At 37.6% G+C, this 27,839-nt stretch overlaps 1 protein-coding gene across 1 annotated transcript; it reads right to left on the bottom strand.

The window, feature by feature from the left end:
- fah (fumarylacetoacetate hydrolase (fumarylacetoacetase)) lies at positions 1 to 27,839 on the bottom strand. Its single transcript, XM_007258155.4, has 14 exons — positions 27,646 to 27,839; positions 26,095 to 26,205; positions 24,235 to 24,356; positions 22,234 to 22,283; positions 20,641 to 20,731; positions 13,428 to 13,525; positions 12,329 to 12,381; positions 10,614 to 10,713; positions 7,306 to 7,436; positions 4,436 to 4,511; positions 4,191 to 4,237; positions 2,443 to 2,544; positions 1,920 to 2,037; positions 1 to 443 (listed from the first exon to the last, which is right to left on the bottom strand). The coding sequence occupies exons 1-14, from the start codon at positions 27,817 to 27,819 to the stop codon at positions 367 to 369; spliced, it is 1,350 nt and encodes a 449-aa protein (XP_007258217.3). The 5' UTR covers positions 27,820 to 27,839; the 3' UTR covers positions 1 to 366.

The raw sequence follows: 27,839 nt of genomic DNA, 5'->3' as shown, positions 1-27,839 counted from the left end.
AAGAATTCAGTAACTTTTATTAGCTGACGCTGGGTAACAAACACACAAATAAACATAATACTGCTGTAGGTAAAACACACACACACACACACCAACCACAGACTCAAACACACACACACACACACACTCTGCACTGAGAAACAAGCTTTGATATATTTAAAAAAAATGAATCATTAAAAAGTGGAAGCTTAATAAAAGCAGCTGGCCTTCAGTTCTGAACTCAGTGTTTGGCCTCCGTTAAGAGAGATTTTAAAAAGGTCATGAATATTTAAACATGACTGATAAGACTGAATCTGGTGCAGGATGAGCCCTGGAGGTTGTGTGATGGATGGAGGGATGGACAAAGAGAGGGAGAGAGGGTTAGCATCACTGTTGCAGGGCAGGAATGATTTTCCCCTGGCACTGACCAAAACCAACACGGTAACCCCGGCCTTCACAATAACCTGGAGAGAGAGAGAGAGAGAGAGAGAGAGAGAGAGAGAGAGAGAGAGAGAGAGAGAGAGAGAGACAAAGAGAAGAAAAAGCAAAGAGAGAGAAGCAAGAAAGAAGGAAAGGGAAAAAGGACAGAGCACAAGTGAGGGAGAAAGAAAGAGACAGAAGTCAGAAATATGCATAAAAGGAAGAGAAAACAGGAGAAAGAAAAATAAGTAGTGTGTGTGTGTGTAAAAGAGAGAGAGAGAGAAAGAGAGAACGAAAAACAAAGAGAAGCAAAAGCAAAGAGAGAGAAGCAAGAATGAAAGAAAGAAAGAAAAAAGGACAGAGCAAAAGAGAGAGGGAGAAAGAAAGAGACAGAAGTCGGAAATTTGTATAAAAGGAAGAAAGAACAGGAGAGAGAGTGAGAGAGTGAGAGAGAAAGAACAAAAAACAAAAAGAAACAAAAGCAAAGAGAGAGAAGCAAAAAAGAAAGAAAGGGAAAAAGGACAGAGCAAAAAAGAGGGAGAAAGAAACAGACAGAAAAGTGCATAAAAGGAAGAGAGAACAGGAGAAAGAAAAATGAGCAGTGTGTGAGAGAGACAGCGAGAGAGAGAGAGCGAAAAACAAAGAGAAGCAAAAGCAAAGAGAGAGAAGCAAGAAAGAAAGAAAGGGAAAAAGGACAGAGCAAAAGAGAGGGAGAAAGAAAGAGACAGAAGTCGGAAATGTGCATAAAAGGAAGAGAGAACAGGAGAAAGAAAGTGAGTAGTGTGTGTATGTATTTGTTTGTGTGTGTGTGAGAGAGAGAGAGAGAGAGAGAGAGAGAGAGAGAGAGAAAGAATGCATTAAAATGAAAAACGGTTTACATGTGTAGTAAAGAACGGTGGTAAAGTACAGTAAGAGTTACAGCTTCACATTCACAGATGGTCGGTCAATACAGCTGTAAATCTGCAGCCAAACCATTCAGCGAATCCTGAGTCCTCACATTAACTTCTCTACTTTAACACAGATTGATTCCATTTGATTCTTTTACTCTTATTCCTGAATACACAAAAATGAAGGTATTTGTTCCTTTACAAACATTAATCTGGCTTTTTATGTTTCTTTGGAATTATTGACTTCTTTTTGGCAGAGTGGCCAAAAGGAAAGGTTTGTTTTGTTTTCATGTCAGACAGTGAGGAAAACATGCATATGTGTCTTTTTTCATACAGTGTATTCGTCGCTTCCAATAAAAAAAAACCCCACATATCTCCATTTTTGTCGATTTTTAGTTTACTACATAATTTGAACAGCTAAACTGTCCATTACACTATGCCAAAATATCTTGATAAATGGACCAATAGAAACTCTTTAAAATGACCTGAAATAAAGTATTTTTACATTGAATTCCATTGAAAGTTTACAATGTTTTTTCTCGCTCCTGTAAAATTGCTGTTTTGGAGATATTTGAAGTATTTTTTTGATTGGACAGCGACGATATACACAAACACACCTTTCAGACCCCCCACCTGTAATGGTGACCTCATCTCCGTCTTTGAGGAAAGTCCTGCTCTCTCCTCCACCCAGATCAATCGTCTTCGAGCCTCTCCATGAGAGCTCCAGCATGGAACCAAAACTCTCAGGATCCTACACACACACACACACACACACACACACACAGGAGTCTTTAACATACAGAGTATATCTATCCATCTATCCATCCATTCATGCATAAATTGTAAAACTATGTTTTACAATATCTGGTTCGAAATAAACGGATGGAAACACTACATTTGTAAGTATGAAATCTTAGAACATTAGTATCTCTTCTTAGGACTTCAGAGCAGAACCATGGCAGTAGGCCATCCGACACTCAGCTAACATCATTGTACACAGTGTGAGTGTTTGAGGACAGATCTGATATCTGTTCCAGGTACAGGGTGTTCTCACTGGCTCGTTTTGGGAGCTAGAAAGAAAAGCATGGATCACCTGGGATTACCTAGAGCTGTTTTTTTTTTTTAGAACAACCTCTAAATACAAAAACAAACTCACTGGTCCACTGATGGTCCCGGATGCCAGAAGATCTCCTGGACGGGCATTGCAGCCGTTGACTGTGTGATGGGCCAGCTGCTGCTTCATTGTCCAGTACATATACTGGGGAAACACACAGTATTGATGATTTAATAAAGCTAGTGCATGATTATAGACACACACAGGTATTAACCTTGTTAACTCCTTGTAACCACCATAGATCATGGCTTTTCCCTTATTGGTGTAACTTAGGGTTAAACTTGATACTACACTTTCAAATGTTTGTGGACACACCATTTACAAGCCTTAGGGTTGGGCTGGGCAAAATCCTACGAAGAGGCAAAAGCCTGTGGCTGGGCAGAAGCATGTGGTTGGGAAGAAGCCTGTTACTGGGCAGAGACTTGTGACTGTGAAGGGGCAAAATCCTGTGAAGGGGCAGAAGCCTGTAAATGGGCAGAAGCCTATGAATGGGTAGAAACCTATACCTCAGTAAAGACCTGTGGCTGGGCAGAAGATTGTTGCTGAGTAGAAGCATGTAAAGAGACTAAAGCCTGTGGCTGGGCAGAGGCTTGTAGCTGGATAGAAAGCCTGTGAAGAGGCAAAAGCCTGTGGCTGGGTAGAGGCTTGTGGCTGGGCAGAAACATGTGGCTGGGGAGAAGCCTGTAAAGAGGCAAAAGCCTGTGGCTGGGCAGAAGCATGTGAATGGGCAGAAGCCTGTGAAGAGGCAGAAGCCTGTGAAGAGGCAGAAGCCTGTGGTTGGGCAAAAGCCTGTGCCTGGGCAGAAGCCTGTGGCTGGGCAGAAGCCTGTGAAGAGGCAGAAGCCTGTGGCTGGGCAGAAACATGTAAATGGACAGAAGCATATGAATGGGCAGAAGCATATGAATGGGCAGAAGCATATGAATGGGCAGAAGCCTGTGAATGGGCAAAAGCCTGTGAATGGGCAAAAGCCGGTGGCTGGGTAGAAGTATGTAAATGGGCAGAGGCCTGTGGCTGGGCAGAAGCATGTGAATGGGTAGAAGCCTGTGAAGAGGCAGAAGCATGTGAATGGGCAGAAGCATATGAATGGGCAGAAGCCTGTGAATGGGCAAAAGCCAGTGGTTGGGCAAAAGCCTGTGCCTGGGCAGATGCCTGTGGCTGGGCAGAAGCCTGTGAAGAGGCAGAAGCCTGTGGCTGGGCAGAAGCCTATGAATAGGCAGAAGCCTGTGAAGAGGCAGATGCCTGTAAATGGGCAGAAGCATATGAATGGGCAGAAGCCTGTGGCTGGGCAGAAACATGTGGCTGGGCAGAAGCCTGTGAAAGGGTAAAAGCCTGTGGCTGGGCAGAGGCCTGTGGCTGGGCAAAAGCCAGTGGCTGGGTAGAAGTATGTAAATGAGCAGAGGCCTGTGGCTGGGCAGAAGCCTGTGGCTGGGCAAAAGCCTGTGAATGGGCAGAAGCCTGTGAATGGGCAGAAGCCTGTGAAGAGGCAGAAGCCTGTGAAGAGGCAGAAGCCTGTGACTAGGCAGTAACCTGTGTCTGGGCAGAAGTATGAACATGGACAGAGGCCTGTTACTGGGCAGAGGCTTGTGGCTGGGCAAAAGCCTGTGAACAGACAGAAGCCTCCTGCATGTTGTATTAAGCTTTTTAAAATAATAAACGCTTAAAATTATTGCAATACCGCAAAGTAAAATGTTGTTTTTTAGCTAAACTGTAATAATTGTGTAATAACTGTGGTCAGTAATGAAGTTGGTTTATCTCATTCACACAATGCACAAAGCAAACTGGTCTCCTACCTTGAAGTTGGACTTGCAGATGGTAGATGCCTTACTCATCTTCTCACCTAGCAGAGGGTGAAATACTTTAGTGAAGATAAGTACAAATAAACTTCATACATATCTTATTCTGTCTGCAAGGTTTTCTTCTAGATTTAAAATTTAACCTGATGTGTTCATCTCAGTATAATGCAACATTTTTTTGTATTATGTAATTCAGGCATTAGTGTTTTACAGTTATGTAGTAGTGAATAGATAAAACATACCTTTTACTGAGACAAAGAGGTTGATGTTGAAGGTGTAGGGATCTTGGTGGCAAAGATATGGGAGGGGCTCTGGGTCCTTAAAAAAAGTCAATAAATGTTTAATTACAGGCCAGTGAACTGATGCACAAGGTAGTATGTGTTTTTAATAAATTAGTCATTGAGTGGATGCAAAAGGTCGTAGATGTTTCTACTAAAGTGGCCAGTGAGTAGAAGCCCCTAATCAGTAAGTGGAAGCACATGTTAGTAGGGACTTTTTTCGGACACAAAGTTTTTTCGGTTCCCAACATTATTTGGAGATGACATTTTTCCGGTTCCCAACATTTTTCGGAGATGAAGTTTTTTTTTTGGTTCCCAAAATTTTTCAACCTTTTTCGGTTCACGAATTTTTAAAATATTTTCCGGAGACGACGTTTTTTCAATTCCCAAATTTTTTTTGGAGACAAAGTTTTTTCGGTTCCCAAATTTTTTTCTGAGAAAACTTTTTTTCGATTACCAACATTGTTTGGAGACAAAGTTTTTTTGGAGACAAAGTTCTTTTGGAGACAAGGTTTTTTTTTTGATTCACAAAATTTTTCAACATTTTTCGGTGCACAAATTTTTTTACGATTTTCCAGAGACAAAGTTTTTCCGGTTCCCAAAATTTTTCGGAGAAAACGTTTTTTCGGTTCCCAAAATTGTTCAGAGACGACGTTTTTTTCGATTCCCAACATTTTTTGGAGACAAAGTTTTTTTGGTGACCACGTTTTTTCGGTTAACAAAATATTTCGTAGAAAACGTTTTTTCGGTTCCCAACATTGTTTGGAGACAAAGTTTTTTTGGAGACAAAGTTTTTTCAGAGACAAAGTTTTTTCGGTTCACACAATTTTTCGGTGAAAACATTTTTTCGGTTCACCATTTTTGGAGATTAAGTTTTTTTTTGGTTCCTAAAATTGTGCGCATGTTAGTAGGTTTTTCGAATAAAGTGCAAGGCAAGTGTTTCTGATAAAGTGGCCAGTGAGCGAATATTCCCTTCATTCACAGTATGATTCTATATTCTGCAGACAGCAGGTAAAATCTCCCTGAGCTGAAATGAACATTACGAGCGTGTAGAAGGAGTGAACTGCCTTGCTCTGCTGGGTCCGGCTGGAGAGAGCAGTTGGTAATAACTCAGGAGAACAGACTTCAGCACGTCTCATTGCCCCTAATATGCAAAGTCTGCAGTCTGCTCTGTTCCCGTCGTCACTCTGAAGAATCTCCTTCAATGGGGCCTTCACTAAGATCAGCCCAGCTTCTCCTTTTAACCTCAGATAAGAAGATCATTTTTAAACAAAAAGAGCTACATCTGCAGAGTTTCCTACTAAATGGTTTCTGGCTTGGCTGCACAGTTCTACACTCTTAAAATAAGGATGTTAAATGGTTCTTGGTTCGGTGCAATTGTGCAAATGTAACAATAAGCTGGTGAAAAAAGGATAAGCCTGGATACATGATAAGATAGAGCCGGGCATGGAGGCACACATGTACCATTTGGCATCTTGTGGCACATTTGTTGTTGCAACACAGATGTTGTAGCTGGAAATGTAGCTCCTGCACACTCATAGGCTGCTGAAACTGGCATCCCAGCTGGTCCAATAATCAAAAATCAACTGTTGCAAACAAAGTGCCAAGAACTACCCAAAAATCTCTGAGAGCCTTTTTATAGAGCACATTTATGTTTTAAATCAGATTGGGGCACATTCGTTTTAGACAACAAGTTACACTTATAAAATTAGGTTCTTCAATGTTTGGTTTGGGTATACCACTATACTATCTTAAAATAAGGTTCCTAAATGGTTTTTGATTTGGATATACAGTTCTACACTTTGCTAAGAAATTCTACACTCTTAAGATAAGGTTCCTAAATGGTTTTGGTTTGGGTTCACAGATCTATATTCCTAAAAAAGATTCCTAACTTGTTCTTGGTTTGATTATATAGCTCTACACTCTTAGAATTAGGTTCCTAAATGGTTTTTGATTTGAGTATTTTACATTAAGGTTCCTAAAGGGTTTTTGGTTTACATGCATAGATCTATACTTCTAAATAGGTTCCAAAATAGTTCTTGGTTTATATGTGTAGATCTATACTTTTAAAAGAGGTTCCAAAATCATTTTGGTTTGAGTATACAGTTCTACACAGTTAAAATAAGGTTCCTAAATGGTTTTGGTTTGGGTATACATTTCCATACACTTAAAATAAGGTTCCTAAATTGTTTTGGTTTGGGTATACAGTTCCACACACTTAAAATAAGGTTCCTAAATGGTTTTGGTTTGAGTATACAGTTCCACACACTTAAAATAAGGTTCCTAAATGGTTTTGGTTTGAGTATACAGTTCCATTTGTCTGGAGTTCTCTTGAGTGTCTGCCAGAGATCATCTTCACACTAGACTACATTCGTCTGCTATGTTCTAGTGTCGGAATGGAATTTGTTTATACTTCTCTACATCCAACCACAATCAGATCCATTCAATCTGGATGGAGAGATTTATCTGGATAGGCTTTTTTAATGACAAGAAACCGGAATGAAAAACGAGCTGAAATGAAATAGGAGTAACAAGGCTTTTTTTAATGTAAGGAGTAGAAAGTTCAGATCATTGTGTGAAAATGTAGAGTAGAAGCCTTAAAAATAATTCAGCAAAGTATAGAAAAAACGTTTTTCTAAACCTAAATAAGATAAGGTATTTGTGCTTCCTTACTTGACAACTCTAATTATAAGTGCAGTCTAATGTACAAAGTATCTGAAATTACATTTCAATAGAAATTATATTTTATCATGATTTTGTGCCTTTTTCATTGGTTCACACAAAAAAGTGTGATGTAATTAATTAATTAACACATTAGGTGTGGTTGTGTTTACCTGAACCACATTTGGCTCTGCAAACGGCATTAGGGCCTCCATTGGAACGACCCAGGGCGAGATGGTGGTCCCAAAATTCTTCCCCAAAAACGGACCTAATGGCACATACTCCCAGGCCTGGATATCCCTCGCTAGAAAGAGAGAGAGAGAGAGAGAATCAAAGAAACAGAGAGTAGGTGAGTCCGCTGTGCTCACAGATAACTTCACAATAATCTCCTCCATTATACCTTCAGCTTCTTCTTCAGTCGAGCGCTTTAGAGCTGCTCAAGTACATAGAATCAAACTACCCAAAACGACACGGCAGAAAAGAAACAGCAGTGCATCTCCTTTCCCCATCAGGGATTGGCATGCTGCTAACTGCACTATGGAACTGGTAAAAAACAATAATTATGCTTTATTTAAATAAACCTGTAAACTAGCATTAAAATGTCATTTTATTTGTGTTCCTTAGTTCCAAAGGAGTACTAGAGGATGATACACAGCTGTTAGGACTGGACAGAAGTCAGACACATGCAGATTTAAAAAAGGAAAGAGGCTTAATAAAAAGACTAGGACAAATGCTACATAGAATCATACCAAAAGCTACAAGACCGGATTACTGAGCAAAAAAGTGCAAGGCAAGAATCTGAAACCATATAGAATAGCAAAATCATACACAAAAAAACAAGAATGAGAAAAATGATAGTAATTCTAGGTGGCTAGTCAAAACTTGGCAAACAACTGAACAAAGGAGATGGTATATATAGACAGGAAAACAGACGAAAACAACCAATAGTCAGGTGAGTGAGATCAAGAAGGTGTAATGTGATGATGATTTAAAAAATGAACAAGGCTTTATTACAAGACTAGGACAAAATGCAATGCAATAGAAGCATACCAAAAACTACAAGACTGGATAACTGAGCAAAAAAGTGCAAGGCAAGAATCTGAGTCCATATAAAGTAGGAAAAAAGTCATACACGAAAAACAATCACAAAAATGCTATTAATTCTAGGTGGCTAGTCAAAACTTGGCAGACAACTGAACAAAGAGACGGTATATATAGACAGGAAAACAGGTGAAAACAGTCAATAGTGAGGTGAGTGAGACCGAGGAGGTATCATGTAATGATAATTAAGAGCCATTAAAAAAATTGAAAAAATACAGACAGATTAAGAAGTATAATGCTTAAATTAAGCCATAGTCATAGTAAGTCATAGTAAGATTTAAAATAAGCTAAATTAAAGTAAGACTGAAATCAAGCCAAATCCCTGATTTCATCTCTTAAATTTGGACACAAGAATCAGAATGACTTTTGTGCTCATTTTTGAGTTCAAATGACTTAAAATAAGGTAAGAAATAAGTAAGAAATGAGACTGATTAAGTTCATTGTTCCAACATTCAAGCAAAATACACTTACACTTGATGATTTTCTGTGAAAAAATAAGAATTATTGCCTTGATAATATTAGATATTTTCACTTAATAATATTTTGTTTATTTTTACATTGTACAATTTAAGCAAGTATATATTAATATCATATATTTAATTAATGATTCATTCATCTACTCCAAACAGGAGCTACACAAACAGGGTTGTTCGGTAAGGTCTCTCTCTCTTTGTCTCTCTCTCACACACACACACATACACAACAGACTCCAACACACCACCAGCTCTTTCAGAGTTTCTCATTACCAGGGCGTCCTTAAACGGTCATAAAGCAACGATATCGGCCGCAGCGTGATGTGGAAGGTGCCACTGTAGACTGGCAGTGCAGGGGTAACGGAATAATAAAAGAAATTGACGGCGGTGGTTATTCTGAAGGGCCATTTAGGCATGACCGGGAAACAGCAGTAAATCACAGCCACGTCGTCCGGTTCGGCCGTCAGGGCCTCTGTGAAGTTTTATAGTGGCCCTGTGTGAAATGCGCCATATTTCAGAGCCAACAAGAGGCGGCTTCAGCTCTCCACCTGCAGCAAATGTAATACCTAAAGTATAATACCAGAGTCTAAAGTATCGACACCCTGGTCAAAATTTTCTGTTACTGAGAAAGTGAATAAAAGCCCATCTGACTTCCAAAAGGCAAAGGCCTACAACTAAAATATATATATTTTACAGTTTCAAAATAACAAGAAAAAACCCAAGGTTAAAGTTTCATCACGCATTTTCATCATAATCTTACTGCAGTGCACCAGATAGCCCGGAGAATATATACACACACCGAGCAGCTCAACTGAATCCAAGTTACAAGTTACCAATATTTAATTTACAATATGTTATTATTGAAGCCAGTAGAGGCATCAAAGTTTTTAAATAGCTGTTTATCAGTTCTTCACAATTCACTTGGTTCTCCAGGTAACAAATACATTCAGTTTAGTGTGCATTAATATGATCCTTTAAGCTACAGTATTAATATATTTAAATAGGGTTATAGTTACTCGCACGCATGCGCACTATGGGTATAACCCAAACAGGTTTGTTATAATGGTAAACTTATTAAATTTCTAAAATGTCTTACACACTCGTTAATACTAAATTGACAACGTGTAAAATGCACAGTTTATATATCAACTGCTCAAGGACAAAGACAATTATTAATAATTATTAATTAATAATTATTATTAATTATAAATTATTTTCTGGTTGATGTTTGTATTTTGTTTGTAATTTATTTCCCACTCTATCTAGATTACAGAAAGATAAACTAATAAAATGTGAAGTAGTTTAGACTCGGTATGTAAAAATAAATAAATAAAAACACCACAGGCTTATACATTTTAACAGAATTATAATCAGTTTAAACACCGTCTATCTAGAATTCAGGGATCTATGCCCCCTGCTCATTTTGCAGTGCGCATGCGCGGCAACCGTCAGTGTGTTAGCTTGTTATGCTAACTGGCTAGCGTTAGCTAAGCAGCTCTTCTAATGTGTTTCTTTAGCGGTGCTTTCCTACACAGCGCTCCACAGCGCCTCTAGTGGTATGGCGGTATGAGAAAAATGCATACCAGTTCTAAATTTTCCTCCGGTATACCACATGAACTGGTATACTGCCCAGCACTGCTATATACTCGAGTCGATTTGGCGTCACCTGCCTAAAGATCAGTTTTGTTCAGTGCATTTTTGCATTATATTGTGTAAAGTAAATGTTATAAAATCTTGTTCCATTAACTTATATTAAGCGTGTGTTTATTATTCTGCTGGTTTGGACAAGCTTTTGTTCAGACAGTCAGAGTTGGAGCATACTGAGCCATGCTGAAATCATAAATAATGTTATTTTCTATACACCCAGCTGTTGAGGGACTGCTGATGGAAAATAGGAAAACACTCACCGCTCCAGTCGTTCATCAGGACCATGCCAAAAATGTGCTCGTGGGCTTTCTCTATGGGGATTGGCTCTCCCAGTTTGTTCCCAGCACCCACAAAGAATGCCTACAAACCACGCACGTATCCACACACACACACAACGAAATTATGAATGTTATAGCTGCAGCAGTGCATATTGACTAATTCCAACAGTGTAACCAAGTGTGAAGTTTAAATAATGTGTATGGTTTTATGCGGCATTCACAAATGACTGTTATATAAAAGTACATTACAATGCAATTGCTTTCTGAAAAATGAAATTTGCTAATGTACTCAAGGTGAAACAAAAAAAACAAAAAACTGAACAGTATAGGGTGGGCAATATACAGTGGCATTAAAAAGATTTTTTTTTACTTTATTTACATATTTTATACATACATTTTTTAGATTATCAAACAAACAATAATATTAGACAAATATAACCTGACTAAAAACATAAAAAGCACTTTTTAAATGATGATTTCATTTACTAAGGAAAGAAAAACTAATCAAATCAATATAGCCAGTGTTCTCAAGTCACAGGCCACACATGGCCACACACATTCTCACGCTTGCCAATCCATCGGCTGCATATTATAATGTTCTCTCGTTGAGCCAATCAGAATATAGATCGCTCTGTTGTCAGGCAGACCTAGTAAGAGGGTGGAGTTTTAACCAGAGTGTCAGGCGAGAATAACTGTCCGATTCGAAAGTTCTGAAACACACGTCGGTGAACAACTGAAGCAAATAAAATATCTCAAAAAGTAATACACTATGCCACGATCTGAAGAAATTCAAAAACAGATGAGAAAACAAAGTCACTGATCATCTATCAGTGAGGAAAAGGTTACAAAGTCATTTTTAAAGCTTTGGGACTCCAGTGGACCACAGTAAGAGATTTCATTTACAAATGGAGAAAACGTGGAACACTGATCTTCCCAGGAGTAGCTGGCTAACCAAAATTACTCCACAAGGGCATGGACAACTCATCCAGGAGGTCACAAAAGAACCCAGAACATTTAAAGAACTGCAGGTCACACCTGCCTCAGTTAAGGTCAGTGTTAATGATTTAATAATAAGAAAGAGACTGGGGGAAAACAGTATCCATAGAAGAGTTCCAAACACTGCTGACCAATGGTGAAACCAGTTATGAGTTGTTTATGAGGAGGCTTGTGGGTTGAAACATGACTGGGAGTTTTCCTATGGCTTATAACAGAGTCTGTTCACAGATAAAGACACGTCTTTTAACATAAAGTCAATAAGAGGATGAGGGGCATATAGTCAAGAAAACTAAACAAAGTAAACAAAACTTAAATAAAAAAAACAAAACTTTGTCAAACGAGCACTGAATATTAATCTACACAGATTTCTCTCCTGAAACCCATTTATTTGGGTAAAAAAAATAAAAAAAATAAAGCGCTTCCACCATTTCCAGCATTTATTTACAGTAAGCTTAGATTTCCAATATTTCCAACAGCGTCCAACAGCAATATGCGTCAAGTAGCTATAAATTACGCATTATTCTTTGCACATTTTTTGTAAAATCCTTAAATAGCATCATGATTGCAAACCCCTAGGAACTATATCAGGACCCCATTGGTCTGTACTGATGTTAGCCAAAAAGTATGTGTAAGGCGTGAAATACTGTGTCAAGAGAATAGTAATATATCACAACATATCATATCGCAAAAGAGCTCCTCACCATTTCCAGCTCAATATCCAACTGCTTTGAAGCCCCAAATACAGGTGGTTTGGCTGGAAAACAAAGAGAACAAAGCATAATAGATAAATAAATAATTACAGTCAGCTTTGACAAGTTGGCCTGACGTCCACTCCAGCACGCTCCAGCAGACACACAACGCCCCTGCTGTATTAACATTCAGCTTTGTAACCCTGTTGTTTAGATCAACCGAATTGTCAAGCTGCAGCCTCGTTCGGGCCCGGGCCGGATGACAGCATAAGGCGGCTGATCAAAGGCTAATATTTGGGGATATAATAAGAGCACTAACCTTGTAGTCCTTTGAGCAACTTAACGCAAGCCAACCGTGCAGAGTTCCTTCAGACTTTTACCATTAGTCAGCGTCTTGTGGCCACGGGGCTGCGGTACTGCGGTTAGAGCAATTAAGGTCTATTGACATGGCTGCTACTGAAATGTGCTGGGTCATGGTGCTCAGTGGTGAAAGACAGGGGGGATAAAGTAATTTACTGGAACCACAAACTGTTCCTTACTTTACTTTTGTGATTTTTTGGGACTTGGGAACTTGTTTAAGATGAATATACTGTATACTGTATTGTATGGAGTTCCACAAGGTTCTATCTAAGGGCCAATAAGATTCATGTTAACTATGGCAATATTGTACCACAATTTCTGGGCAATAATCCGCTACTTTTTTTTTCACACGCTTTGAACACTGCAGCTTATTTAACAGTGCGGCTAATATACAGCTTAGAGAGCACTTAAAAATTATGAGTTTGTTTGATTTTACCAAATTGAAAACCTCTGGTATATAATCAAGATGAAGATGAATGATCACAACCATCAAACCAAGCAGAACTGCTTGACATTTTGCATCAGTAGTGGCAAAAAGTTACCCAAAAGCTGTGTGTAAGACTGGTGGAGGAGAACATGCCAAGATGCATAAAAACTGTGATTAAAACCAGGGTTATTAATCTAAATTGTATATATATATATATATATATATATATATATATATATATATATATATATATATATATATATATATGTGTTTAATATGTGCCTAAATTTATATGTGTGTGTGTGTGTGTTTGTGTGTCGTTACCTGGGTCTGGCCTCATCTGGCCTTGAGGTCTTCTAATAGGGGTTCCTGACACTACCACAGATGAAGCTCGGCCGTGATACCCCACCGGCAGCCTCAGCCTGTATACACAAATAAATAAATAAATAAATAAATAAATAAATAAATCACTGTATCACTCCATCATTCCTTACATTATGTTACTAACTGTCAGCCTGTTCCTCCAGAGCCAATAATGAGTGGAGGTAGCTCCCATCAACCATCCATCCACCCGTCTCCTTCTTCACGCTTGAAGGACGGGGCCACGCGCTATCTATCTCTCCCTCCACCTGTCTGACATTATCCTTCACTTAAGTAACAGTTCTGGCAGAAAATCAACTTTGCACAGCTCCTCCTCCACAGCTTCCCCCCAAAATACAGGCAATCGACAAAGATATCTGAAGTTTGGGCACCAAAGTTTCTATTATATATCATTGGTTGTTCGGTTCAGCAATTTCAGTTAAATATATCATAAAGCAGATGAACACAGTGATATTGAGAAGTGAAATTAAGTTTATGAGATTTACAGAAAGTGTGCAATAATTCTTTAATCAAAATTAGGCAGGTGCATAAATTTGGGCACCCCAACAGAAAAATTACATCAAAATTTAGTAGATATTTCGGACCATTCTTCTTTACAAAACATCACCAGTTTAGTCAGGTTTGATGGTTTCTGATCATGAACAGCCCGCTTTAAATCACACCACAGATTTTAATAATATTCAGGTCTGGGGACTGAGATGATCATTCCAGAAATCAAGCTAAAATAAGTCCTACTTTATGTCTCAGGTTATTTTAGCTTATGTTAGCTTTTTCTGAGGTTAGCATTATTAGCAAGACTATGACCATGAGTAGAAATTGGACATTTTTTTCTAATCTGAATTGTGGGGGTGTTTCAATGAAAATGTCCTAGTTTAGAAAAGAAATCTCAACTCTCCATAATGCTGCTTTAAAACTGTACTACTAGACAATTCTGCAAGTAGATGTAACCTAGAGGTCTGCACTCTAACGTCTATGATAAGTGTTTCCAATAAAATGCCTGCTGAACTGAATTTGTAAGGAAACTTAATGAACTGGTCACTCAGTTCACTGTACTTATGCAGACTGATGTAAATTAAAGGTGTCAGTGTTGTGCAGTAAGCGAGCCAATGCAAATGTGGCAGCAGAGCCCAGACACAGCAGCGACGTCCATCAGGTGGTCAGTAATGGGTCAGCTGGGTATTAGCTTGGCAAAACATTAATTTAATGCTTCACATTATGCTAAAACATAAAAATGTTGTAAGCTTGAACTATGCTAAGCTTAATGGCTTTATATCAAAACACTTTGTACTTCTATAATTTCAGACTAGCTAGAAGCTTGAATGCTAGTCCTTCAGTTTCTCTGCATACTTTGTTAGCCTCCCTTGACCCTGTTCTTCAATGGTCAGGACCCCACAGGATAGACCACCACAGAGCAGGAATTATTTGAGTTTGTGGGAAATTCTCAACACTGCAGGGACACTGATATGGCGGTGGTGGGTTAGTGTTTGTTGAACTGGTATGAGTGGATCAGACACAGCAGTGCTGCTGGAGTTTTTAAACATGTGTCAGTGTCACTGGTGGACTAAGAAAAGTCCACCAACCAGAAATATCCAGTTAACAGCGCCCTGTGACATGTGGCCCATAAGCATGAAACATCTGGCCTGTGAGGTTGTTTGAACTATAATGATCGATAATGAAAAACAAAAACTTCTCTGGTGAACTTTTGTCTACATTCCTCCCCTGTCTCTCTGTCACGCTTGGCGTGACTTTAGTTGCCTGTGCTTGGGCTCCCCAGCTTCTTATAAATGTGTTTTTTCCCGGCCGTGTCCCAATTCACTTGCCGATGCAATAGTGGATCGAATAGCGTATTGAACTGCGATCCTGATGACACAGATTTGATCACACGTGAGGGGCGCTATGTTTATTTATTTAATTTTTCTTTTTTCTTGGGTTTACCTGCTTTGAGATAAACTGTTCTGCAATTGGGTTCAAAAACCCTCTGGGCTGGAGAGCTACTAGTCTGTAGCACTCCATCCCAATACACTTCATTTTCCAAAACAGATTTTTTTTGTTGTGGCCCACCAACGGCTTGGAAAATATCTGGCCCGCGGCCAAACTTAATTGCCTACTCCTGCTCTAGGCCATATCATACACCCTGCGCAAGGTGCGATGCGATGCTCTTTGCTACCTTACACCCTACCCAATGACAACAAAAGCCTCTTGACTTAAATTGACTTGACTTTGTTCAACAGTCTATTTTCACGAGTCCATTGCGCCAAATTACTTTTATGGTACAGAAAATGTATTCTGCATGGTGATTCTGGAGAAATCTCTGAAGAAATATTGGTTCAAATATAAAATATTGCATTTTAGTTCATGGTAGATTTTGGTGCCACTAACGTGGAACACCTCCACCCTCTAGTTCCCCTAAACCTCACTGACTTTAAGCACAAGTTCAACTGCAGCAGAATGTAAACCACTTCTAAACTCATGTTCCGTGAGACGAATACTCCCCTCCCCACAGGAGTGACACCAATTCCGAAAGTACGAAGGCTGATTTAGTGACCCTGGAGGAAACTGCAGTGGGTGCTGAAGCTCGAACGGAACTGAAATGAATTTTGTAGCTTCTCTACCTGTCCTCCTTCCATCAATTCGATCCACCTGCAGGCAAATAACTCTCCGTCTCCGAAACGAGAGGCTTTGGAGGCCTGTAAGTAAGAGCGGAGGAAAATTACGCTGCACTGTATTTCTGGGCACAATTCATCGCAGGGTGTCAGGGTTTTTTGTCCCTCCGCAGCAGGTAAAAAAAACGTGCGGGTGAATTATTCTGGCATAGGGCCGTGTGTCGAGGATGAATAAGGAGGGGTGGGGGTTTCGTGAGAATAGCTACAGGGACTTCTCCGTGTAATGAAAGCTGCATATTTCTCTCTGTCTTTTTCTTTCTCTCACCCTCCCGCCAGCAGAGGTGCAAAGCCGCCAGGATGTCAGAAATGTTCAAAGTGAAGTGGAACCAGTGAGTCAGCTTTCCTGAAACTCCTACATCCCACTGGATAAAGACATATGAACAAATCAGCTGCTTCTCATAAACCCTGGAGGCATTAAAGCGATAGTTTGGCCAAAATTTGAATTTACATTTTCTGCTTATCCTCTAATGTCAAGATAGCTGATCAGTTAAGACATGGAAGTAGGAAAGAGATTCTTGTTGCTAATGTTAGCTAGCTCGTCACTAGCTTTAGTAGTCTTCCAGGTAACTTTAGTATTTTAGCTAGCTCGTCGCTAGGGTTAGCTAACTGGTCACTAACGGTAGTTCTCTCCCCAGTAACATTAGTATTGTTTGCTAACTCATTTCTAAGGCTAGCTAGCTCATTTCTAAGGCTATCTAGCTCATTTCTAAGGTCCTGTTAACATTAGTTGTCTCCACGGTAACATTAGTATTTTAGCTACCTCACCCCGAGACCGAGACAAGACCGGTTCCATACAAGGTCGAGTGCAAGACAAGACCGAGACCACTCGTTTTTGGTCTAGAAAGCGGTCTTGAGACAGTGACCAGAGTTGAGTACTACAACATTACCAATTAGCATTATGTAACTTTCCTAAACTGGTGGTAGGAGATAAGAAAAGCTTGTGGACACCAGGCACAGATATTAACACTACATACACAGGCACATAAAGGGTGCACCGGATTATAAGGCAAACTATCAATAAATGTCTGTTTTCTGTTCTGTTTTTATACATAAGGCAAACTACATTATAAGGTGCATTATGTGACACTAGTAAGGCACAGGGGTGTCACCATGTTTTCCTTCTAATTCGTCCCATGTAGCTTGTTTTAACACAGTAAACACACAGACTACAGGTCCATAATACTCACTTCTAACAGCGAAAAAGCTGGCACTCATCGTGGTTAGTGGGTAATGCTAATGCTGCTCCAGCAGTGCTAGCTGTGAATGGCAACAGGCTACAGGCTAATAATACTCACCTCTAAACGACAAAAAAAGAGCTAGCATGTAGTTGCTGGAGATCTAAACTGAAACTCCTGTAGGCACACCGGATTATAAGGCTCACCGATGATTTTTGGGAAACTTAAATGATTTTAAGTGCACCTTATAATGCGAAAATATGGTAAATGAAGCTTACGTACACCAAATAGCATCATGTGATCAAGATATCCCTGTATAAAAAAATCCATCTTAAGACCATCTCGTCATCCAGAAAAAACATATCCTATGCTGGTCAAGGAAGCTGGTAATGGAAGCTTGCGTACACCAATTAGCATCATGAAATCAGCATGCATAGCAACTAAAAAGAAACCAGACTGAACAAGTAGGGAGTCATATACAGAGTCATATACAGGTTATATACACCAATTAGCATATATAACGGACATGTATGCACAGGCTCTAACACCGTAACTAGTAACATTGACTTATTACTTACACCAATTAGAATCATGTAAAGAAGAAGTAAGAAGTAATGGAAGATTACATTAAACAATTAGCATTGTGTATCCAGCATACACAGGTCCTAACACCCTTACCAGTAATGTTAACTTATGTACACTGATTTGTATTCTGTTATCAGTCTACACAGGCACTAATGAGAAATGGAAGCTTAATGTAACTTTAATGCACAGGTGCTAACAAGTATAGGTAGCTAATGTGAGACAATTAGCATTGTGTATCCAGCATGCACAGGTCCTCACACCACCAACTTGCAATGTTAACTTATGTACAACGATTAGTATTGTGTTATCAGCACACACAGGCCCAAGAGAATAATGGAAGCTTATTTACACCAATTAGCATTGTGTAACCTTAATGCACATGTGCTAACAAGTATTGTTTACCCAGCATGCAAAGGCAATTAACAAAGAATGAAATCTTATGTACAGTAATTAGCATTGTGTAATCAGAATACACAGACACTAACAAGTAATGGACACTTTTGCATCATGTAAGCAGCAAATACTGATGCTAATAAGTAAGGCTAAGCTACGTACACCAATTAACATCATGTAAACAGTATATACTGAGGCTAATAAGTAAGGCTAAGCTACGTACACCAATTAACATCATGTAAACAGTATATACTGAGGCTAATAAGTAAGGCTAAGCTACGTACACCAATTAACATCATGTAAACAGTATATACTGAGGCTAATAAGTATGGCTAAGCTACGTACACCAATTAACATCATGTAAACAGTATATACTGAGGCTAATAAGTAAGGCTAAGCTACGTACACCAATTAACATCATGTAAACAGTATATACTGAGGCTAATAAGTAAGGCTAAGCTACGTACACCAATTAACATCATGTAAACAGTATATACTGAGGCTAATAAGTAAGGCTAAGCTACGTACACCAATTAACATCATGTAAACAGTATATACTGAGGCTAATAAGTAAGCCAAGCTTATGTACACTGATTAGCATCATGTAAACAGTATATACTGAGGCTAATAAGTAAGCCTAACTCATGTACACCGATTAGCATAATGTAAACAGTATATACTGAGGCTAATAAGTAAGCCTAGCTTATGTACACTAATTAACATTGTGTAAACAGTATATACTGAGGCTAATAAGTAAGCCTAGCTTATGTACACTAATTAACATCATGTAAACAGTATATACTGAGGCTAATAAGTAAGGCTAGCTTATGTACACCAATTAGCATCATGTAAGCAGCATATACATTACATTACATTACATTACATTTCATTCGGCAGACGCTTTTGTCCAAAGCGACTTACAATAATGAAGTACAAAAGTAATAGGAATTAAGATAACCCATTTTTAGATAGGGCTAAAAGGAGGTCGAAGGGAAATAAAGGGATAGAGAAGTGAAGGAGGGGAGGAAGGAAATGGGGTTAGAAGTAGTTAGTGTGTTAGAGGTGTTAGGAGAGTAAGTGCTCTTTGAAGAGCTCTGTCTTCAGGAGTCTCTTAAAGATAGCGAGAGATTCTCCTGATCTGGTAGTGGAAGGTAGTTTGTTCCACCATTGGGGAACTCTGTATGAGAACAGTCTGGAGGCTGGAGGCTCTGTATGAGAACATATACTGAGGCTAATAAGTAAGGCTAAGCTATGTACACCAATTAACATCATGTAAGCAGCATATACTGATGCTAATAAGTAAGGCTAGCTTATTTACACCGATTAGCATCATGTTAACAGATTGAACAGACACAAACAGGTAAGGGAATGTTATGTAAGCCCTAATTAGCACTGTGTAATTGGTTCAAACTGGGGCTGATATGTAAGACATATTAACTCAAATTTGTATTGTGTACAATACTTGCACAGGGGCTAAAATAAGAAAAACATGCAGTACCAGTCAAAAGTTTAAATGTAACTAAAATTCTTTATTGCTCTTTAAAATTGTTGTAGTTTAATACTAAGGTCAGTGTAATGTTTGTTAATTTCATTTTCTGACCGATAGAGGCTAAATGCAAAACTAGAAAATTTGATTTAAAAACTGATTATTTCATTACTTTCATTATTTTTTTTATGTAATACATTGTACAAGAAATAAGTTTCATCCATTTTTCAAATTTAAATTTTTCATCTCTGCCTCTCACAATTAAAATATCATTAAAAATTAAAAACGTTTTTTTCCCCTGATTTTTCAACTTTGCAAGTTGGATAATACCATCAGATTTGTGTTACAAAATACAAAAAATGACTAATCTTAAAATCGAGAGAAGATTCAACTTTTTTTTGCGAAAGGCTGAAATGAAAAACAAGATAATTTAAAATTTGAATAAAAAACCATTTCTTCTTTACAATACTAAATGGAAAAAAGAGGGATTCATTAAATTTTCAAACCCACTTTTCTATTTTCAATTTTAGATTGATGCGGTCAGAAAAATTAACTGCTAAACATTACACTGACTATACTAGATTCATCCAAACTATAAAGACCAACGTACTGAATTATTTAGTAAACACCTCTTCCTTAGATGACAGCTATGCGTATCTTGGTTCCATCATGAGTCCTTCATAGTCTGGATGACTTCAGTATTCATTTACAATGTAGGAAAATGAATGTGTTCAAAAAAAAAAAAACTTAATGGTACTGTATTTACAATAATTAAAGAATAAATATGTAAACAACTGGTGTAAATGCAAATATATATGCTTTGGTATGACTATGGCTGTAATCGGACTACATACCAGTTGGGCATCAGGGCATTCTCCTTGCCTCGGAACATGATCCCAACGTTAGTGGCATGGTCTCGAGAGGAGTAGAAGTCGGTGTAGTCTCCTTTTGAAAGGAAAAAGTGGATAAAGGTAAAAATTAGAGAGAAAGAAAGAAATAGAGAAAGCTTTCCATAAAATACATTATACAACTACATCACTTCTGCAGACACAGTCAAATGTTTACTCTGAAACATCTGAGCACCATTAACTTTAGTGGAACAGAGACAACAGGCGCCAGAGCCTATGATGTTTTTCCATGTTAGTGCACAGCTCCCTCTAGTGGCAGAGAAGTAAAACTGATTCAAACTATACTGTGTGTAAATAATAGGAAAACGATGTGCAGAGTATTAAGTGTCTGATTTTAATAAGAGCTAAGTCAAAAATTGGTGGGAGTTATAAGGAGTTATTTGCTCTGGAAAAAAATGAGAGACCACTAAAAAAAGTTTCTTTAATTTTACCAAATTGAAAACCTCTGGAATATAATCAAGAGGAAGATGGATGATCACAAGCCATCAAACCAAACTGAACTGCTTGTTGTTTTGCACCAGGAGTGGCATAAAGTTATCCAAAAACAGCGTGTAAGACTGGTGGAGGAGAACATGCCAAGATGCTTGAAAACTGAATAAAAACAGGGTTATTCGACCCAATATTGCTTTCTGAACTCATACAACTTAATGAATATGAACATGTTTTCTTTGCATTATTTGAAGTGTGAAAGCTTTTTTCTTATGTAAGCCATTTGTCATTTTCTGTATGTAAATGGTCTAAAGGGCAATATTTTTATATGGAATTTGGAAGAAATGTTGTACCTTATAGAATAAAACAACAATGTTTATTCTAGTTAAACATATACCTATAAACAGCAAAGAGAATCTGATTCAGAAACTGAAGTGGACTTTTAATTTTTTTTTAAACTCTATATATATACAAAAAATATTATTACATTTTAATTGACATATATTTATTGTTAAATATACAATTCATTATTATTTGATCCCTTGCTGATTTTGTAAATTCGCCCACTGACAACAACATGAACAGTCTTTAAATTTAAGATTTTATGATTAGGTTATTTTAACAGTAAGAGACAGAATATAAAAAACAAAAAACAGAAAAATCATATTATTTCACCAACAGTTGTCTCCTTCTCACCCAGCATCTTACTTATGATTTTGTGGCCCATTCCAGCCTTGTACAGGTCTATTATCTTGTCCCTGACATCATTAGAAGCTCTTTGGTCTTGCCCATTTTGTAGAGGTTAGAGTCTGATTGATTAATTGAGTCTGTGGACAGGAGTGTATATATATATATAAACCTGGCCTTAAAATTGTTGTTTAAGGTGTTTAATACAGGACATCCAATCAGAACAGACCTCAGTTCTGCATGAGCAGTAACAATGAAAAAACAGCCTGGTTTGTTATAATAGGTAAAGACAGGCTGGAAAACGGTTGTATAAAAGGAATTATTCATCTCTATGGCTTCCATAAGCAGAGTAAGCAGAATGGAGGATGTGTGACAGTGTGTGTCACTGTGAGTCAGGCGTCCTCTCTCGCTCTGAGCACTCACCTATCTCAGCTGGCAGATGCATTGCTGCAGATCTCTGATCCACGAAGGCTCTAGAAAGTATAAACACACACACATGCAGGATTTGAGGAGTTTTAAATGTAAATCTTCTTCTAAAACTTTTATACACTATGAAGCACTAAGAGAGTGTCATTGTCTACAGCAGTGCTTCCCAGCTCTGCACATTTTAGTGTTTTCCCTAGTACTGCCAAAATACTGGATCCAGCAAATTAGATAATGACAGCAGTTTTTCACAGCAGGAAAACACTAAAATGTGCCCTAGAAAGCAAAATCTAAACTTGGAGTACTAAAGCTAAACTGGTAGAGGTAAAGCTAAAAGCTCTCCCAGTTTGCACTAGTTCTCCAAGTTTAGCTTTAGCTCTCCAGGAATAGCTTTAGTTATCCAGGTTTAAATGTTGCTCTTCATGTTCAGCTTTAGTTCCCCAGGTTTAAATTTAGCTCTTCATATTTAGCTTTAGCTCTCCTGGGCTAGCTTCAGGTCTTCCTGACTTTACCTCTACATGTTTATCTTTAGCTCTACATGTTTATTTAGCTCTCCAGGTTACTTTAGCTCTCCAAGTTTAGATTTAGCCCTACAACCTAAAAAGCTAAATCTAAACCTGGGCAGCTAAAGATAAACGCTCTCCCAGGTTATATTTAGTTTTCCAAGTTTAGATTTAGCTCTTCAGGTTTATTTTAGCTCTCCCAGTTTAGATTTAGCCCTACAACCTAATCCTAGAAAGCTTAATCTAAGCCTTGACAGCTAAAGCTAAAAGCTCTCCCAAGTTCTATTTAGTTTTCCAAGTTTAGATTTAGCTCTCCAGGTTTAGGTCTAGCTCTCCAGGTTAAAGTTTAGCTCTGCCGGATTAGATTTAGCTGTCCATGTATAACTTTATTTCCCCAGGTTTAGATTTAGCTCTTTGGGTTTAATTTAGGCTCTAAAGGTTTAACTTTAGCTCTACATATTTAGCTTTAGTTCTACATGATTAGCTTTAGCGCCAAAGGTTTAACTTTAACTACAGGTTTAGCTTTAATTCTACAGATTTAGCTTTAGTTCTGTAGATTTAACTTTAGCTCTAAATTAAAAGATTTTGGTTCTACAGATTTAGCTTTTGTTCTACAGATTTAACTTTAGCTCTACAGGTTTAACTTTAGCTCTACAGGTTTAATTTAGGATTAAAAGGTTTAGCCTCAGCTCTATAGATTTAACTTTAGTTCTACAAGTTTAACCTAGGCTCTAAAGGTTTAACTTTAGCTCTCCAGGTTTAACTTTAGTCCTACAGGTTTAACTTAGGCTCTAAAGGTTTAACTTTAGTTCTACAGGTTTAACTTAGGCTGTAAAGGTTTAGCTTTTTAGTTCTACAAGTAAAACTTAGACTCTAAAGGTTTAACTTAAGCTCAATAGATTTAGCTTTAGTTCTACAGGCTTAATTTTAACTACAGGTTTAGCTGCAGTTCTAAATATTAAGCTTTAGTTCTATGGTTTTAACTTTAGTTCTACAGGTTTGGCTTTGGTTTTACAGGTTAAGCTTTAGTTCTACAGGTTTATCTTTAGCTCTACAGGTTTGGCTTTAGTTTTACATGTTTAGCTTTAGTTTTCCTGGTTACATTTGTTCTACAGGTTTAACTTTAGCTCTATGGTTTAACTTTAGCTATCCAAGTTTAGCTTTATTTCTACATGTTTAAGCATTAGCTTTAATGTTTGCTTGTCATGTTTCTCAGACTTGAAGAAAGGGCACTGTGCTTGGCTAGGAGTGATAACATTAACAATAACATTTTCAGGTCTAGCAGTTAGTCAACCAGTATAACGGAACTAGCAGTATTGAACTATTATGACCAACTTGAAGATCAAATGCCAATCTGAGTTTACTAGTGTAGGCTACGTTTCACCTCTGTGACCAGCTTTTTAAGCACCTTGGCCATCTAATACCAGCTTAAGCCATTTAAAACCAGCAACTAGCATATATCCTGGCTGAGCTCCGATCTACAGCTGTGTGTCTTTACCTGGTCCTCAATGTCACATCATCACGCAGTGTGGACTCGTTGGCAGCCAGCAGCTTCTGCAGGTATCTTCTGGCTTCCTTCCAGGCGTCATAGCCCAGGCCCATGAAAGCATTGAGTGTAGGCTATGGAGAAAAGAGCTCATGTTTTACATGAGTTCTACAACTGGGATTTTCAGTCTGGTGCACGTGGACCTTCAGCCTGGTCACATTTAGCTCTCTCTCTGCATATTTTTTTAATTTTATTTATGCACAGTACATCAAAAACATAATAAAGGCCAAAAGCAGTAATAATAATAATAACAGTGCAGGGAAAGTACAAAAAAGCCAACAGGGCTTGTACTAGGCACTTTCCCATTGTATTTAAATGAATTACATTTTAAGTTAATATACAAAATATGAAGTAAAGGAAATAGAGACGTAAAGGAGATAAGGAATTAGAAGAAAAAAAGAAAGGAGGGAATAATAATAGTGTCAGTAACAAAAACAATAGCATCAATAGGTAGTCACAGATGGGTGCAGGATGATTAAAGTAAAGTAATATATTTTTAAGTAATAACTGATCCTTGTAAAAGAAAGTGGTCTTTAGTTAGCTTTTTGAAGGAAGTTAGATTATTGCAAGTTCTTAGATTGTGTGGTAGACAATTCTATAAAATGTGGGGTGTAGGTTGTCAGAGGCTCTGGTAAAGAGGTGATGGATGTCAGAGTTGAATAGGAATACGTTTTGGAAACAGTCTGGTAGAAGGTTTTGTTTAAATAAGAAAATGACTTGACTTGTTTGGAAAAGGTTAATTTCATAAACTCCCTGTCAGCTTCCACCACTGCTCTCACAGAAAGCATTATTGACTGTTTGCTTGAGGCATGCTGGGAGCTGCAAGATCAATATGGATCATGTGATTGTTAAAGATCTAAATACTAATATTTTTTTTTGTATATAAACTAAAACATAAACTAAATAACTGAATGATAGATATATATTTTATAACTGGCAGGAGAAAGAAGATATTATTAAAGATAAATTGAATAAATGAAAAAAAGTTATAAATCTAGAATTAACATAATTAAAGTTTTTATTCTAAGAATAATAATGTTCATAAAAAATAATAATGTTAATTTTATTTCATAAATAAAATAATAAAAAAGCCATTTAGGACGTCTAAGCTCTTTAGATTTTTCAATTAAATCTGGAATTTCTGTATGTAAAATCATATCCCAAGGTATTAGTAGACAAGCCCAATAAATTGGATACATCAGCATTTGAAAAGGAAAAAACAGAAGAGCAAGATCCGCAGTTCCATATTACAAATTATTATATGGTGATTTTGTAAGCAAATAAAAACATATAGATTGGGCTTATGAGTACAGTAAAGATATATATGAGAAAATTATAAATAAAACGTATCTTGGGATGCAAAACCTGTTCCTGTTCCATGACTTTTGGCATGTCATATTAGGTGCTAACATTCCCATGAAAGTAACTGTGTTACTTTTAATTTACTTTAAGTTACTGCAACCTCAACATAACAGATTTACAAAAATTCACTTTATTGGAAGCTTCACTCCATCTTTGAGATTTGAAATTGTGTTTTTGAAGCTAGGTAGCAGTGTTTCACCAGCACAGAGTGAACAAAAAACCTTGATATTGTCATCTTTAGTTGATACTAACTCAGAATAGTTTCTGTATTTCCAGCTAGAAAACGCACATCTCTCTGCTCCCTCCAGTGTTTGTGTCGCTGCGTGATGTTACGTGTCTGTTACATAGGCCAGACATCACCTTACTGTGACTCAAGAAGAAAAATGACAAAAAAATATGGCCTATCTAGAGGCCTATCTCCAAGGATTTGAAAAAGAGGGTAAAGCTTACCTGGTCAAACACATCCTGGTGCTTCCCAAGTGCAGGTCCATTGAAAAGGTGTTTAATGACAATGAGGTCCAAAATCTGGTCTCCTATAGCAACACCAATCCTGTGCCGAGGCTTAAAAAACAAATCATATTTATACATATTGGTGAAAAACAATATAACATGCATTTTATGTCTGCAGCATAATTTTAAAAAAATTATACAAACACTGTAACAATACATTTTTTAAGATTTACTTATTTTTAGGGAGTTTTTTAGAGAGTTTTGCCATGTCCACCGTGCTGCCTGTTGAATAAGCTGGATAATTAATTTAAGTGGTTAAATAACCCATTTTTTTTAAAGAATCTCAAAATATTTTAGATTTTTTAATCATTCATTTAACTAAATAATTTGTAAAAAATTTTGAGTTGTTTAAAGTTGTGTCCAAGAATCCCTGACCACCCAGTCATCTTGGACTAACTCTGCCTCTTAAAAAAGTGATGTTTAACATCAGTGATATTCCAACTTTTATACTGTTTCTTTTCAAACAACTGAATATGACCCTCGGGTGTATTATTGCGATTATACTACAGTTCCATTATCGCTGTTTATTGAAAGATTTTGAGTTAAGGAGGATGAGAAAATACAATCGGTTTGGTTATAAACACTCCACAAGTTAAAATAGTGTAATTGCTGTTTGGCTTGTAAGCGCTGCATCGTTGCTAGGTTACCTGTATGTGGCAGAGTACTACATGGAGAGCTTCGGTTACAGTGCATTACCGGCTGATGATGGCACTCGCAGAATGCCTCTCAGCCAATCACATTGCAGGGTCGGAACTAACTGTGGTATAATTCATAATATTTTACCTAATATTGTATTTTCACACCATCTTTTAGCCCTTAAAATGTAAAAAAAAAAAAACATATTTTTCCATCTTAATCACTTTTTATTTGCACAAAAAGCTGCATGACGGAATGGACAAATTTAGTGAAAATTGGCATTTGGCATAAACCTTAAAATTGTTTCATTTTCAAGAAGACAAATACTTTGATATTTTTATGAAAAAGTTATATAAAAACAATTCAAATGCCTAAATTATGAAAAAAAGCAATCTTTGACACTTTGACAAAAAAATATATATATATTTTTAATGGTGCTTTTTACACTTTAACAAAGTATTATTAAATTCAATCATGCAGCACTGTGAAGGTGGTGAACAAAATCAAAAGAAAATCCAAGAAATCTGTATAAAATGTATAAAAAAAGTTTTTCTAAGTTTTTTTCTAAGGGAATGTTAATTTTCCTCTGTAGTTTTAATAATGTGTTAATTCAGAGTAAATATTGAAAAGTGTATTGTTCCACTATGTTTGTATGAAATTAAAAATTATACAAATATTCTGCATGCAAAAACAGGCTCATTATATTGATACTGATCCAGACCCAGTTATCATAAAGACAGCAGAGTCATGCACACACTGCACATCTGGAAGATCATTGGCCTCCCATTCATTCCACCCAGTTCCCCCAGTAGAAAGCAGCAGAAAGTAGCCGCTGGTAGTTAATATTTTACTCACATTGTCCTGGGTGGAGAAGACTCCATAGGGCAGGTTGTGGTAAGAGAAGTCTGAATTTTCCTCCACTTTTATAAAAGACATGTTTAAGCTGCAGTGAGTTTCAGGAACACTTCTCAAAGTTACCAACAGCAGAACTAAAGCTAAACCCTTCCAGATGTCCTCCACTGCACCCATGTGAGCTTACCGCCTCCTCG

This window comes from Astyanax mexicanus, chromosome 16 (assembly GCF_023375975.1).
Source record: "Astyanax mexicanus isolate ESR-SI-001 chromosome 16, AstMex3_surface, whole genome shotgun sequence".
Taxonomy (NCBI): domain Eukaryota; kingdom Metazoa; phylum Chordata; class Actinopteri; order Characiformes; family Acestrorhamphidae; genus Astyanax; species Astyanax mexicanus.
This window is presented reverse-complemented; position numbering and strand designations above follow the sequence as displayed.

Bases quoted from the DNA above. Each gene is read 5' to 3' on its own strand.
- fah (XM_007258155.4), bottom strand. From the start codon at position 27,819: ATGGGTGCAGTGGAGGACATCTGGAAGGGTTTAGCTTTAGTTCTGCTG. The intron at 22,284-24,234 runs GTAAAGACACAC...TATACTTTCTAG, and splicing joins GATGTGACATTGAGGACCAG to AGCCTTCGTGGATCAGAGAT. The intron at 20,732-22,233 runs GTGAGTGCTCAG...TCCTTTCAAAAG, and splicing joins GCATCTGCCAGCTGAGATAG to GAGACTACACCGACTTCTAC.